Source organism: Hippopotamus amphibius, chromosome 9 (genome assembly GCF_030028045.1).
Source record: "Hippopotamus amphibius kiboko isolate mHipAmp2 chromosome 9, mHipAmp2.hap2, whole genome shotgun sequence".
NCBI classification, from domain to species: Eukaryota; Metazoa; Chordata; class Mammalia; order Artiodactyla; family Hippopotamidae; genus Hippopotamus; species Hippopotamus amphibius.
In genome coordinates, this window is record NC_080194.1 from 24186829 (window position 1) to 24203266 (window position 16438).

General features: G+C 44.0%; 1 protein-coding gene across 3 annotated transcripts in view; it reads right to left on the bottom strand.

Annotated features, from left to right (window-relative positions):
• NELL1 (neural EGFL like 1) overlaps positions 1-16438 on the bottom strand; it is an 886038-nt gene that overhangs the window by 802609 nt on the left and 66991 nt on the right. For all 3 annotated transcript variants that reach the window (XM_057749117.1, XM_057749116.1, XM_057749114.1), the window contains exon 3: positions 250-400. In XM_057749117.1, coding sequence (XP_057605100.1) covers positions 250-400 — 151 coding nt within the window. The remainder of the gene's footprint in view (positions 1-249; positions 401-16438) is intronic.

Consider the following 16438-nt stretch of genomic DNA (forward strand, 5'->3'; position numbering starts at 1 on the left):
AACTAGAGAAAAGCCTGCACACAGCAACAAGCACCCAACACAGCCAGAAATTAATTAAAGAAAAGAAAAGAAAAAAGCCACTACACCCAAAGTAAATTCTTAATGCAAAGTAAGTCCGTGAATGTGTTCAGCAGGCACAAGGCCTCAGCTAGCTGCTCATTTTCCTGGCGCTACACCCTCTAAATTCCAAGGCATTTTGTATAGTTCATGAATAGTAGGTAGATTTTGAGATGTAGAAAGCACTCTCACCTGCGTTCCAGTTCTCGAATGGACAGTATCACTCCCGAAGTGGATGGCTTCTGCTGTACAGTGGCCAGGAAGGTGAATTCACTCTTATTCCGGAACAGCTGAATTAATTTCTCACTCACGTGAGGGGCTGAGTGGATCTCTCTTTCTATATCTAGGAGTCAAGAAAGAAGAGCAGGAGAAACAGAAGGGGAGAAAGAAGAGGACATGCAGGAGAAGGGGAAGGAAAGAGATATAGAAGGGAAAAGAGGAGAGGGAATAGGAGAAGGAAAAGGACAAAAGATGCACAGTTAAAAATGCCTTGTCCGGAGGATCCAGGGTACATTTTCCCTTTTCCCCTTTTGTCAACAGTTTCCATTTTCAGGCACTACCCACCCCTCCACGCGGCTGCACCCATTCAAGGCAAAGACCAGAAATGCTGTCTTGGCCACCGTGCCTACTTGTCACTTTGACAAGTTCACAATTGGCCAGTCAGTGATTTTCTGATGGGAATTCTGACGGGACACTGAGCAATTTGGCCTGCTGCAAACAGATTAGGTTGCTGAAAATAAGGTGAGAGGCAGTCAGATAAATGGGGTCCAAAATTCAGAGAATCCTGAGTCTATCAGGATCTAGTGCCACTCAGCAGGCTCTAATTTCCCTTTCCTCATGGCCTCAGTTTCTTTCTCCCCACAACGCATCCAGGGAAACCTGTCCTCACCTGGTACCCAGGAGAGATTTGCTAGTACTAATGATGCCGGACAGCTCCGCTTTGGCTTAAAGAATAAATCCAAGGCATGCTCGTGACCCATCGGTGTGCCTGGAATGTCTCTGTAAACATGCAGTGCATGACTGTCCTCATGAAATATTTATTAAAGTTGAGGCCACTTCAGCAGGCCTAGAGGTGTGTGAGTCCAGCTAATCCTACTCCTGGACAAGAATCTTTTTTTTTTCTGCCACATCCTCATAATGAGACATCCCTCATTTCATACTCAGACTCACCCTTGCCGTGATAAACTGGGGGTTACATCACTATTTTACTTTACTTCCTGGCGTTAGAAAGTGGGCACCAAGGGGGCAGAATTAGAGAAAATCATTCAAATGATGACAAATGAACGCCAAAGACGTGTTTGGTGGCCTTCTCTCATACTCTGACCACATCCTCTGACTGTATAACTACTTGGTTATTTCTCCAGGACTGCCCGAGGAGCCTTTGAAAAACACATAACTGCATTATTTACAATTAAGATATGGAAACAACTTAAGTGTCCATTAACGAATGAATGGATAAAGCAGCTGTGGTATATAAATACAATGGAATCCTACTTAGCCATAAAAAAAGAATGACATACTGCCATCTGCAGCAACATGGATAGACTCGTAGCACATCAAGCTAAGCAAAATAGGTCAAAGACAAATACTGTATGCTATCACATACATGGAATCTAAAAAAACCAACAAACTAGTGAATATAGTAAAAAAGAAGCAGACACAGCCATAGAGAACAAAACTAGTGTTACCAGTGGAGAGTGGGGGAGGGACTACGTAGGGGTGAGGGAGTGGGAGGTACAAGCTATTGGGTGTAAGATAGGCTCAAGGATGTATTGTACAACACAGATAATATAGCCAAGATTTTGTAATAACTGTAAATGGAAAGTAAGATTTAAAAATTGTATTAAAATTTAAAAAAAAAGAAAAACATAGAACTGCAAAGGCTGCATAGCCCAAGCAATATTACAGACTTGTATTTGGAGCTTGAAGAACCTCACAATAAAGAGTGGCTTTTAACAAAAACAAATCCTTGAATTCTTAACCTCGGGCCTCAGTTTTCTCATTTGCAAGATGAGGGCGGTGGACTAGGTGATTTCTCAGGACCTCCCCAGCTTCATCTCCTATAATTCTACGCATTGCTGTTTCAAGTTTGCAGCACAGAAAAGAACACCACAGTCTTCCAGCTGTTGAAGTCTAGGCTACGGACAGTGGGAAGCAAGGTTGGTCCTCTCCCAAGGAGGGATCCGACCCAAGAACACTCTACCCACAGAAAACCTACCTGACATTTGCTTTCCTGCCCAAGAAAGGCTTTCACTACTGTACTACTAAATAGCATGCTGTCAGCTTTTGTCCAGGGCTGAGATAAGAGTCAGCCACTTAGGGAATGCTTTTATGCCTTCTACAAAATCCTAGCCGAAGACTTTCCAGGATGATATTCAAAACCTATTAAACATATGAACAAATCACTTTGTAAACTAGAGATCATTAGCCAATGTTTGTTAATGTTATTTCTATTATTACTACCACTGGGCAAAGAGCCCCACAATAACTTTTACCTAGAATTTAGTGCCAGGAAAACACACCTGATTCTTGACATTAACTTCTGTGTTTACTTTGTTTCCTTTTTGCTACTTCTTTCTTTACTCATGAATTAGGAATCAACTGATTGCTGGTAGCTACGTAGAGAGCTCATTAGGGGATTCTGAAGCTTAGGCCCAATGAAAAGAGGGCCATGATTGATCAGCAATGCTTACCAGGGGTGTTAAGAATATCACATCAGTTGTGGGTGTCCTGACCTCTCATGCAATTCTTCCTGGGGGATATCATCAAGCCAGATGGCCAATGACCCCCAAATTTATATCTGCAACCCCAACTTCTCCCTTAACAGACTCATATATGCAATATCCTTCTGAAAATATCTCCTTATGAATGTCTAATATCAAGTTGTATCCACCCACTGAGCTCTCCCCCAACCCTCTCTTATCTCCTAGAGTTTCCAGTCTTGGTAAATGGAACCAGCAATGTCCTCAGCCCAAAAAATCAGAAGCTGTCCTCGGTTTTTTCTTTCCCTCCACCCTCCAGATTCAATCCAAGAGCACATCACGAGAGCTCCCACATCTGACATCTCCCCATTTCTTCCCAGTTCCACTCTTCAAACTCTTGTCCAAGATGCCATCACCTCTCCAACTGCAACCTCACTGGTCTCCCATGCCATGCTGCCTGCCTTTCTCCATCTTCTGCCCTTCTTAAAGCAGAAGTCAGGATCATTTCCATCTCCTGCTTAAAACCCTCCAGTGGCTTCCCATTGCTCCCAGAATAAAAATCAGGCCCTTCAGCATGGCCTGCATGGTCACACACAAATTACCTGTTGCCCACTTCTCCCTTCTCCTCCAGCTTTCACTCCAAATGCAGCCTCCACACTCCCTCCAACACAGGGCCCCCATTAATGTATCACACGCCACTTCAGTGATTTCCTCCATACCACTCATCATAGTATATGTATTGTGATCCATTATCTCCTTGTATCACTGATTATAATCTTGTTCCACGTTTCTTACCTTATTTCCTTTCTTTCCCCACTAGATTATAAGCTCCATGAGGGCAGGCATACTTATTTATTCACTGTTGCTTCCACAGTTCTTAGTGGCTGGCAGAAAACAGGCATCCAATCAAGACGTACTGAATTAATTAACTAATGTAGTTTCCATTTATGTCATTTATATTGTTACTTCAAGTAACCACAAATATTACAGTCAGAAAATACTATGATACCTTTTGGAGAACTAGGAGATAAATGGGTGCTTCTGTAGTGCCAGTGGCTATCACATTAAAATGATTTTCAGCCTTCTGCTCTTTGTAGGACACCCCAGCTAATGGTCAAATCCAGTCCAACTACACTTCTCTTTACCCAACCCTCCTAGAAAGCTGAAAATTTCTTTTGCCGGCTTTTCTCATTTCTCATTGTAAATGATTGATGTATTGAAGTAAAGAGACTCTATTAGCACTCAGAGTGAAATGTGAAAAAAAAACTATTTTGATAAATTGATAAATGCACATTCTCATTTTCAAAAAAGCTCTTTCAAATAAAAGTTTACCATAATTCAGCCACTAAACGAACATAAGTAATCCCACTACTTTTACAATATAGAGGCAATAACATTGGACCAGGTTTCAAGGAACTGAAGATTACTAAGTTCTGCAGATAACTAAGCTGTGTGACCTTGGATAAGACACTTTACCTCTCTGAGCCTCACATGCCACATCTGAAAATTGAAAGGCTTGATCTCCACGACCTCAAAGTTCTTTCCTAGTTTCAACATCTCATTTCTGTGAATGAGTTTACCCTGCTCCTAGCTGAATGGCAAGAGGGTACCAAAGGTATTTTCCATCTATAAAACACCCAGGTTCTACAATTTTCCTCTTCTGCCAATTTTCCAACTCAACATAAAGTTTTCAATTACTGAACATACTGGTATGTCACCTACTTTGCAGTAGCCTGCTTTTTTTCCTGGAGTTAAAAGAACAATCGGGCTTCCTAGGTGGCGCAGTGGTTGGGAATCTGTCTGCCAATGTAGAGGACATGAGTTCAATCCCTGCTCCAGGAAGATCCCACATGCCGCGGAGCAACTAAGCCCGTGCGCCAAAAAAAAAAAAAAAAAAAAAAAAGAACAATCAATGAAAACCAGTTAATGAGAACCTATCATGAATATTGTACTTCTATATGTAACCACTACAATGTGTGTTTGCTCTATTATTTGAGAATATTCAATTCTGCTAGAAAGAACAAGATAAACAAGTGGGGGGACTTCCCTGGTGGCACACCGGTTAAGAATCTGCCTGCCTATGCAGGGGACACAGGTTCGATCCCTGGTCCAGAGAAGATCCCACATGCTGCGGAGCAACTAAGCCCGTGTGCCACAACTACTGAGGCCTGCGCACCTAGAGCCCATGCTCTGCAACAAAAGAAGCCAGCGCACCACAAGGAAGAGTAGCCCCCACTCACCACAACTAGAGAAAGCCCATGTACAGCAACAAAGACCCAATGCAGCCAATAAAAATTAACTTAAAAAAAAAGAAAAACAAGTGGGATGGATAGAATTCAAAGGAAGTGTTAAATATAGATAGCAAGTCAGAAAATTTTGAAACGTGTTAAACACAGATCCAATAAATGGAACATAAGTATGTTGAACACAGATATAAAGGACTGAATGAGAGTGTTACTTATAAATAGGATGGGATGGGAGGACCAAGTCATAATGTACAAATGCCCCCTTCAGAACGACAGCTATGTCATCCCTAAATTTGACATCCATCTTTGACACCCATTCCATTCCCATTCTGGCCCCACGTGTACTCCCTAAGAAATGCTAATAAAACCCATCGGTGCTCACCAAATTAACTGGTGAACTACAGCTGTGGCCAGGTGTACTTGCCCAAGTCTAACTAGAGGAAGCACATTGGTGCCAGGCACCTCCCATCTGCTGAACCCCCTTTTGAATAATCTCAGCTCCTGTCCATGCAGCCACAGCATCAGAGAGGAAACTGATGGGGCAGAGAGAGAAAGACTGACTATAGGAACAACACATGACCCAGGAACCCAGTGGGGTAGCCCATCCTTCTCTCCTCCCCTCACTTGTACCCCATCCTACTCTAAGTCCCCTTCTTCCGTCTGGGTATTTTGAAATGATCTGATAAGCCACATGATTTAAGCATCTGAATTTGGTCTACCTGTGAGGCTTTCAATTTTGTAACCTCTGGAAGTACACTTGGAGGCCACCATTGCATCAAGGTAATTTCCTGCACAACCACCACTTACAGTAAAAATTTTACACTTAAAAAAGAGGGAAAAAAAAAAGAATGTCCCACATACTCAAGAGGTTTTTGCCCAATCTAGTTAAGAAGTGCTAACTCAGCAGCAAGGGTTAAGTGCTTTTTCCTTGCTAGGATGAAATAGCTCTACCAACTCAATTTTCAAGGAAGACTAAAATGCTAATGTGATGATTAAGCAACAGTAAAAACATGTTAGGTGAAAGGAGGAGGCTGAAGAGTGGAGAAGGAGAGAAATTAAACAGTGGTGTTCACAAGCTCTTCTCTGCCTAATATAGAAAAGGGTGGTAATTTTCATTGTCAACAAACATATACCTGTGGTTACTCTGTACCAGGTATTGGTGAAAAGGTAAAAACACCATTTCTGCCGTCAAGGATAGCTACATAAACAAGACAGTTACTTGGTGAAAACAGAGTAGGGCAACGCACAAAGGAAGGAAAGGACCTGGGGAGGCTGGGGATGACATCATACAGGAAGTATCTTTGAGCCTGAGTCGAAAAAGATGAATAAGCATTTACTAGACAGGAGAAATAGGGAGAAGGGGGCATTCCTTACAAGATCGCTGTGATGCTGTGGACATCCACATGTTTTCCATTACCCTGGCAATTTTCTTTCTCTGCAAGCCTCTCTCACTAAAAGTCCAGCAGGAAAGCATCTACTCAACCTAGCACTGGAAGGAACTCTCCACTGATGGGTGAGTCGAGGGAGCAAAAACAGCAGCAATCAGAAATGGGATGAAATAAACACACCAGGGCAGCCTGCCTCAGCCTTGACTGATGGCAAATTCAGGCAACATCTTAGTAATCACGGCATGTGTACACTGAGAACCTCAACACATGGCAAAATCTGATGTAGACATGTCATATTCTTCTAGCCTGGGTCCCACATAAGCTTGTGGTTAAGATTGGCCCCGAAAGGTAAAGCAACAGTTACTAATTAGAAATGACATTCGGCTTTCCATTTCTAAGTCAAGAGGAAATTTACCATTTCAGAACTGCCAACTGTCTACAGGGCAATTTCTGCTGTGTGGAGAGAGGCATGTATCCCACTGTTAGGTCCTGGGGCCCTTCTTTGAGAACTTCAGATGTTATTGATCCAAGCACTTTCAAAGCAGCAGAAATCACAAGCAGAAAGTAGTCGGGACACCAAAAGACTCCCACTTAATGTGTAAGGGATTTCTATCTCTGCTAACAAGTTCACAGTAATAATTAAACCTCCATCAGCCCCAGAAGCCAGAATGATAAAAAGCAAACGTGTATGGCTTATAATGGCACCAAGTGCAGGGTTAACTGCTTTGCACATCTCATCTAATTACAATAATCTTAGGAGTAGCAATTACTATTTTTTTCCCTACTTTACATATGAGAAAATTAAAGTTTAAAGAATTTAAATGACTTTCTGAAAGACACAGGGCTAGCAGTCCATGGTTCTGAGATTCCAACCTGGCAGGCTGGTTCCACATGCTACACTCTTCACTGTGCTGTCTACTGTTTGCCAGCATATATGACCTCAGGGCTTGCTGCACGTGAAAAAGGGACAAATCACCGTATACCCAGTGCTTGACACTGTATTCACTCAGGAAATATCAATATTTATGAACAATCTATTTGAACAACCCTTGGGCTAAATAACATCCCATTTTACAGGTAAAGAAACAGACACAGAGAAGCTTTATGCCTTGCCCAAGGTCACACAGCATGTGACGAGAGATAAAATTGAGTCTTGCGCCAGCAGAGTTGATCAGGACACGCCATGGCATTCACCTGGCATCCCTGCTTATGTTTCCCTTCTCCTGTCTTTCCTCTCTCCCACCCGCCTTATCCTGCACACCAGCCACACAAGCCTCCCGTCTCTTCTTCCCAGGGCCATGTTCCTTCCCACCTTGGTACATTCCCATCGGCAGTGGCCTCTCTTCCTTCTCTTTTCTGTGGATACCAGCTTAATCATTACTCCTTCAGGGCAGCTTTCCCCGATCATCCCAGACCAGCTCGAATTCCCTATGTTATCTTCACTGTACTTCTTGTAAATATCAAGGCTTTATGGGTCTCATCACTTTATTGTGTGTCATCACTTCACTAATGGCTATCATGCCCACTGGACTAAATTCCACGGGGAATGGTTTATCAATAGATACTCGCACTCAGCATGGTACCTGGCACATGGTTGAACCTCAAAAAAAGTTTGCTGCATTAATAATACGTCTTGATTACAAAGCCTGGAACACAACAGAGGTGGTTTACCAAAGATACTCAACTATAACTCTAACCTGCTACAAAAAAGTACATTAAAATAATGAGCCACCCAAGGGATAATAAAGCCAGCTGAGCATCCCCAACTCCTCCATTTGGGGACTAAACCCAAGGACTCCTCTGACACATGGTATTAATCAATTTTTTATAATTACTACATGACTCGAAAAAGAGATTCAGGTGGCCCCACAATTTTACTAATTAGATGATCATGGTGGAGGAGCTGAGCTCTTCTTATAAACATTTAAAGATACCAGGAAGGAATATCAATACATCCCCCTGTCACTATGAAGTAGCAAACTGTGATCACCCCTTCTCTTCAGGCTGTCCCTCTACATTGGCACCGTAACCTACCAGTGGTCAACTCTCCCCTCTAAACCTCATGCCTCCACCCCCATCTCTGTTGGATGCCTCAAAATAAAGAGAGGGGTAAAGCATGCATGCCAGTTCTATCTGAATCACAAGGACAGAACAACAACAAGAAAGTCTGACGAAGATTTTTTTTTAATATAAAGATTGCACTGTATAAGCTACAAACTTGCAGTTATAAGATAAATAAGTTCTAGGGATGTAATGTACAGCATGATGACTAGTTAATACCATATTGTCTATCTGAAAGTTGCTAAGAGAGTAGATCTTAAAAGTTCTCATCACAAGAAAAAAGTTGTAATTTTGTGAGGCGATGGATGTTAACTAAACTGACTGAGGTAATCATTTTGCAGTATACATATATCAAATCGTTAAGTTGTACACTTTAACACAATGTTATATGCCAATTATATCTCATTAAAACTGGGGGTCGGGGGAGAGAAGACTGCATTGTAGAGCAAAAAAGCTATCCAGGGAATGATTATAAATTAGACTATATACACCCAATGAAAAATTACACAGGATAGCATAATACCAAAGGTATTAGAACACGGGAAATTCCTAGGCAATAATGTCAAACAGGGACGCAATTTCATGTACATCATATCAAGTATATAAAAAATGTACTCAGTGATGTACAGCAGAAAAATGCTAATGGCCTTCAATCAAAATGTTAGCATTGGGAGCTAATCTGGGTGACATTTTTCTTCTTTCCACAGGTCTCAATTTTCCAGATCTCCTCTGAGAATTATTGTAAGGAAAAAACAATCTTATGCTAAAATATTACAGCACATTACAGAAACAGGGGAGAAACAAAAAGGGCATCCTATAAGAGAAGAAAATAAACACCAACCACCCAGCTTTCAATCATGAAATTGTGTCTTTTTAAATCAGTGAGATCCTCCCACCCCACCTGCCTCCAGCCAAGCCCAACCAGGTCTGGCTTCCCATGGAGTGCCACTCCCCTCCATGATGCAGGGGACCGGGGAGCTCCCAGAATGGCCTGCTGCGGCATTTCGACATGGAGCCCCAGCCCATGACAGCTCAGGCAGATGGGGTGGAGATGTATTTTGGTAATAACTGACAGTCAAGTCAGGTGTCATTTTAATTCACACTTATGGTCAAGAATCTGAGAACACAGAGGTATGTCCACCACATGGTAGATGAAGTTGCACAGAAGGTTGTCAAGAACAGGCAAGAACACTGTTCCCAGCACAGGATGTTCTCTGGGTTCCTACAAAAGACATGAGGACCGTCCTGGTCCCAGCCCTTTGCAAAATGCTCACCCATCCATCCAATCCTTGGATCACTAATTCTTCACCTTTAAAACCTTTATCAAGCACTCTTCTGAATCCAGCATTATGGACACAAAACTGACTAAAACACATCTTTTATCTGCCAGGGGCCAAGCCTCTAGTAATAAATACATAAACATAAATGAATGGGATCTGTTCAGTTGTTCATTTCAGAGGCAAAAGAAAATGGGCATGCTTCAGAAGCAGCACAGGGCTGGAATAACCTGTAGCAGGATCAGAGAACTCCCCCTGAGACCTGATCTTCCCGATATGGGGCAGTGCAGGGTAGTGGTTAAGCGCTCAGACTCTGGAACCCAACTGGCTCAGATTCCAGCTTCACCACTTACCAGATGTGTGACTGTGGACCCATTAACCTCTCTGTGCCTCAGCTTCCCCGTCCGTAAAATGGGAATAAAACTGCAACTAACCCATAGAGATAGTATGACGATTATATTGATTCACACATATTAAGCTCTTAAAGCAGTGACTGCCACACAGGAAGCACAGGCCAATTGTTTATTTGGAACACAGCTGGGGCAGGCCCTGAGTCCTGAAGGATGGTGGCGTATCAAGCCATGCCAGCCACCACCCTGCAAGGAGAGCCTTGGGGCCACAGTGGGTTATGGCTGTGGCCCAGCAGGAGGGCAACAGGCAGGTGAGCAGGGGTCGCCAACCACAGCTGGAGGCCTGGTAAGTGGTCAATTCTCTCTTAAACTAAAAAGTTGGAAGAGCCTATGGAGCTCCCAGCCACTCCAGTCTAGGTCCAGCCAGCCAACCGACATCCAAACATCTTTGAATTTTTGCTAGTGTGTGTGCGCTAGATGTCGAGCTATGGACTCTAACTATACTTCCTAATTTAATCCTCACAGCAGCCAGTGATGTCAGTACTGCTGTCTCCATCTTATAAATGAGGTACGAACAGTTAAGAAGCTCTCTAAGTATTGTCACTGGATTTCAAACTCAGATCTGTCTACTGCCAAGCACAACGCACCACTGCCTCTCTGCCCTGTTCACCCATCTTAGCCCAGCTGATGTTTGGACACCAGCTCCACCACGCAGCCTGTGTGAGATCTTGAGTCACTCATCTTCCTTCATCCTGGAGTCGCCCCATCTGCAACACAGTGGTAGTACCACCCACGTGGCAGAGCTCAGTAAGGAGTGGTGAACACATGAAGTGTGCCTGCTACATAGCCTGTGATCCAGAATTTTGTCTCCTCCCCTGGCCTCTCTTTAGGACAGCATTTCTGAGCGGCCTTGCAAAGGCGGCTCAGAAATCCACACACTAGAAGCCTGAGCTTTAACATTTGCCAGTGGGTGCACACACACGAGCACATTTCATATTCATAATAACCCACTGGGTAGACATGAAAAACCTCATTTAAAGATAAGGAATCTCTGGCTTGTACAAGTGACTCGCCCAAGATCCTACCTCCAGCAAATGGAGATGTGTCTTCTGACTCCAACTTTTCAGCTCTTTCTGTATATTTCTGTATGACTTCCCTAATCCCCAGACAAGGAAGAATCTTTAAACATCTCCACTCCACTCCAATGCCAGGTCTCCCCTGTCTAAGGGGCATCCCTCCTCCAAAACCCTAAAGTGCCCCATATATTGAAAATGCACTCTGGCCTGTTTAAACTGTTTGGAGCAGTGGGCTGACCTAATTATAATCACTTCCCTTTTGTGCACAGTCCTAATTCTCAGGCTTAAGAGAAGACATTTTCAATGCTATACTGGCCTTGACCTTGCCACATCTACTCAAATTTAATAGTAAACAGTGAGGCATCATGTTCAACTGCCAAGCTCTCTAATTTATGATTATTCATTATAAATCATTTTTACATGTTGCTTCAAATGCTGTCCAAGTATAAAAATCTGCCTGCATTGAAATGCACAGTGATTTTAATATGCAAACCTCCTACAGAGATGATGTCTCATTTTAATTATTGTTTCGGTTTAATGGGTTTTCATTAAATTAGAGGATGGAGCAATTACAGGGCGAACAGCTAATGTTTTAAAGGTAAGCTCCCGTGGCTCTGTGGGCATAGAGACAGTTGTGGCATCGACAAGCAGAAAGCGACACTGTTCCGGATGAGCCTGTATTCTGCCTGATGGAAAACAGCATTGGCTATTTCTTTTCCCAGTCTTCAAAACAGAGCTGGCATCTCCTCATGGCGCTATGCAAACAGCACTAAGCATGTGTTTTACTTGAGGTATCTTAATCACATAACTTTCCTATCAGGAATTCAAGCACCCCTGTTCATCAGGCCAGGAAGTGCTTTTCAAAGCCTGCAAAGCTAGATGTAAGACCACAGGAAAATACTCCTGATGAAATGGTCTTCTCCCTCACATCCAAGTAATTTACTTGGTTTTGTGGATGAATGTCTGACTTCCCACCCCTGGGAAATTGGTCTAACTTGGTCAGGGGCTCAGTAAGAAATGATTTTTGTGGCCTCAGAGATATTTCACCCCAGAAACTGCACAAATGTGGCACTCAGGGACCAACAGGATAGCATTACAGCATTACCTCAGATGGAGGTGAAGGAACGAATGAGAAGTAGGGAATGAGGGGAGGGTCATAGGTAAAATCTGCTTTATTGGGGTCCCAGTGGTCAGAGGCGAGGGGCATGATGCCATACTGGAGGGGGTGGGGACCCTGAATTGCAGAAGTCCACACCTGGGGAGAGAAAGGGAAGCTGGAAAACTTCACATGTGCAATTTCTTTCTCTCCAAGTAAGCCGAAGGAAGAAGAGAGGGAAGCTTCAGCAGGGCCTTCCAGAAACAACTGGCCTGTTAGGTTAGGGCAGGCCTGGTCACTATACCAGGAAAGTAACATGGGAACGTCTCACTATGCTATAGGAAGGAGGGAAAAAGAAGTCTTCCACAACATTCCACAACAGAGAGCAGTCACAAAGCAGCATCGGTCCCGGGTAACACAGCAAGAACTAAGTGATGAATGAGGTACCCTCTCTGCTCAGCACCGCCCCGCCTCCAGCCTGATGCTGATCACCTGTCAGGGCCCATACTTGCTGCCATGGCCGCTGGAGAAGGTTCTTTGCTCTATTATTTCAAGGGCCCTGAATATTTCCAAAGGGATAATAATTTTGAACTCCTCAGTGGAATGCTTTCTTTGCAGCTCCTTTGTTTCCGCTGTCCTCAAAAGCACATCATCAGCTCAGATCACGTGTGTTAATCTAATTACACGCCTTGTTAACTAATTAGTTCCAGAGTCACTGCTGAGGAGGTCTCCCTCACTATTTACCTAGCCGCGTTGGCCACTGGGTGTGCTTCCTGGTTGCTGGAAAAAGTGTGTATTGTTGGCCTTTCAAAGCCTGTGTTGATGAGGGGCAGTAAAGCTTTCTGGACACCTGAAACTCCAGGCTTTGAACAGAAGCTCCAAGAAACGTGGGAAAGAGTGCAAAAAGGGTATGGGTGTGGTTTCTTACAGACTTGCTGTGCTTCTTTGAAAACTGACCTCTTTCATAGGATCAGAATAAAATCTCTAATGTCACCCTTAAAATGAATCGTTGGAGATGCTGCTTGCCTGAACTCAAAGCCAACTGCTATCTGGCTACTGGATCCTTCTCCACCAATTTCCCACCACCTCCCTCCCTTGGTTGAGGTCCCACAGCCAAGGGCTCGAATTACAATCCCGACTGACTGAGGCTTTTTTAAAGATATGAAAATGTCTATTTGGGGGGAAATTGGTCTTTGAGCACTGTTGCAAATAAATTGGCTCTGGCATGTCCTAGGGTAACAACACTGAGTCAGTTTTTAGGAAATTACTGCTTCAGTGTTTTAAATAGTGTCTTAATGATTAATTCATCTCAAAGGGTGCCCAATAGAGGTCCAAGGAGTCTTTTCTACCTGGGTATGATCTGACTTAGCCAGTAGATTTTTTTTTTTTAATTTTTTGGCCACACCCCGCAGCACGTGGGATCTCAGTTCCCGACCAGTGATTGAACCCACACCCCCTGCAGTGGAAGCACAGAGTCTTAGCCACTGGACAGCCAGGGAAGCCCCTAGCAGATATTCTTTTCAACCACGAACCACCTGAACCACCCCCGCAGTGAGTGGTTGTTAGCGGATCCTCAGGAAAGCACTCTCAGGGCCCAGGTGAACCTGGGAGTGCAGAACACATGCGGTGCCCGGCATAGGTGAGGGGCTCCACGGGCCCAGAATCTCAACACTCCTCCCACCTGGAGTTCCAGCCACCTTCTCCATGCCTACCAAAACACGCTCATCTCTTGAGATGCAACTCAATTCCTCTAACTCCATGAAGCTCTAGGAGCCCCAGGTTCAGCATGGTTCCCCTCCTTCACTCCAAAATTCAATCAATCACCCATTCAAATGCATAACTGTGGAGCATGTTCTCTGTGGCAGGCTCTGTGCTATGGTGAATACAACAGACTCAGTCTGGAGAGAGACATCCAGGCAGCATTTTCAGCTGCACTGACCAGTTCCACCCATTGTGACCCATCTTACAGTCTGCATCTTGCCAAATCCAATAGCCAGTTCTCTATCCTCCACCTAACTGACCTGTCAGCAACCTCCCAACGGTTGCCCTCTCCCTCCTTTTTGAGGCACTCTGTCTTCTTGGTGCTGCATTCTTCTCGTTTTCCTCCTACCTCCCCAGCCTTCTTGAGGCTCCTTCATGCTCTCCTCTTCCTGCCCTCTGTCAGGGTGTCCTATCCATCAGCAAGCCCAGAGCCTCACCTCCATCGCCACCGAGACCCTCCATCCTCTTGACTATAAGGACTATATTTGCAGCAGCTGCCAAATGCTAACTTGCTTCCTCCATGTCTTTCTCCCTCCCCTCCTCTCACCGCTCCTCTCTTTCTGACTTTCTCTCATGTAGCAGTTGGAGAATCAAGGAAATCTTTTTTAAACGTAAATCATATCATATCAATCCTCTCAACCCCTTATTTTAAACCCTCAAATAGCTGCCTGTATTAGTTTCCTGTTGCTGCTATAACAAGTTACTGCAAACAGTGGCTTAAAACAATAAGGCTGAAATGGGTTTCACTGGACCAAAACTAAGGTGTGGGCAGGACCAGGACCACCCTCCCTCCAGAAGTTCTAGGGGAGAATCCATTTACCTTGCCTTTCCCGTGGTTCATGTCCCCTTCCTAATTCTCAAAGTCAGCTCCGTAGCATCTTATAACCGCCCTCGGCCTTCATCTTCACATCACCCGCTCTCTCTGACACAACTTCCTGTTTCCCTTTTATACGGACGCTTATGATTACATTGGACCCACCTGGATAATGCAGGCTCACCTCCCCACCTAAAGATGCTTAACTTAATTACATCTTCGAAGTTGTTTTTAATCATGTAAAGTAACACAGTCACAGGTTCTGGGGATTAGGACATAAATATCTTTGGGGGGGTAGGGGTCATTTCTCAACCTACCACACTGACCAATGCAATTGAAATAAGACCCTAACTCCCTACAATGGCCCGAAAGACCCTGCATGGCTTGGTGTTGCTGCTGGGGCTGAAACAAAGACCAAGCTTTTACATTGGCCCTGACCACGCTCTCTGACCTCCTCGGGTACTTCCACCCACATTGGCCATCCTTGTGCCCCTTAAGCTTGTTTGATCCTAGGGTTTTTGTACCAGCTCTTCCAAAAATGTCGGCTCAGGAGCAAAACAGCCTGAATTCAATTCTCAGCTTTGCCACTTAATGGACATAACCTTGGCCACATGATTTAACCTCCCTGTGCCTCTGTTTTCCTTTCTGTAAAACGGGGCTTATAGTACCCACCTCCCTGTTAGGATTATTATGGATTATTTTAAAGATGAAATGAGTTAACAAATACAAAGAATTTAGAACAGTGCCTCGCACATAAAAAGTGTTCAACATTAATCACGTAAGTCATTAGGAATATCATTATCTTCGTATGGCTGACTTCATTCAGGCGTCAGCTCAAGTACCTCCTCTGCAAGAAGACTTGGCCAATGATCCTATCTAAAGTCTCTCCTCTCCTCTTTCTCTCTTCAGTATTGCTACTTTGCTTCCTTCATAGTCTATATGGCTATCTATAGTTACTAATTTATGAGTACATTTGTTCACTGTGATTCCCCGTCTCTGCTGGAACCGAAGCTTCAAGAACTCAGAAATTCTGTCTTTCCTCCGCTACATCTCTAACAGCCAGAACAGTGCCCATCACATGGGTGTGCAATAAATATCTGTTGACTGAATGAATAAATATGATACACGTCTGGCTCTCTCCTCCCTGCACCTGGACCAAGGGCCCCCAAGGGCAGAGCACCTTCCGCACTCCTTTTGTGCAATCAGGACCGAGCGCAGTGGCTAGCACGCGGCAGCCTAGCAGACTCACAGTTAATGCTTGCTGATTGACTAATACGTAAATGAGCTCTAAAGGCACCTTTAAGGTAAGGAGTCTAAAAAAAAAAAAAAGATCGTTCTCCAGCCAGTCACTCAAAGACCGAGAGAGAAGGGATTCCAAAGTTACACATGGAAAAAAGCAAGATTCAAAGCAGAAGTTCAGCATAGAGAACAGATTTGTGGTTGCCAAGGAGGAGGGGGTTGGGGGAGGCATGGAGTGGGAGGTTGGGATTCACAGATGCAAACTATTGTATATAGGATGGATAAACAACAAGGTCCGAGTGTATAACACAGGGAACTATATTCAAAATCCTATGATAAATCATAAAGGAAAGGAATATAAAAAAGCATAT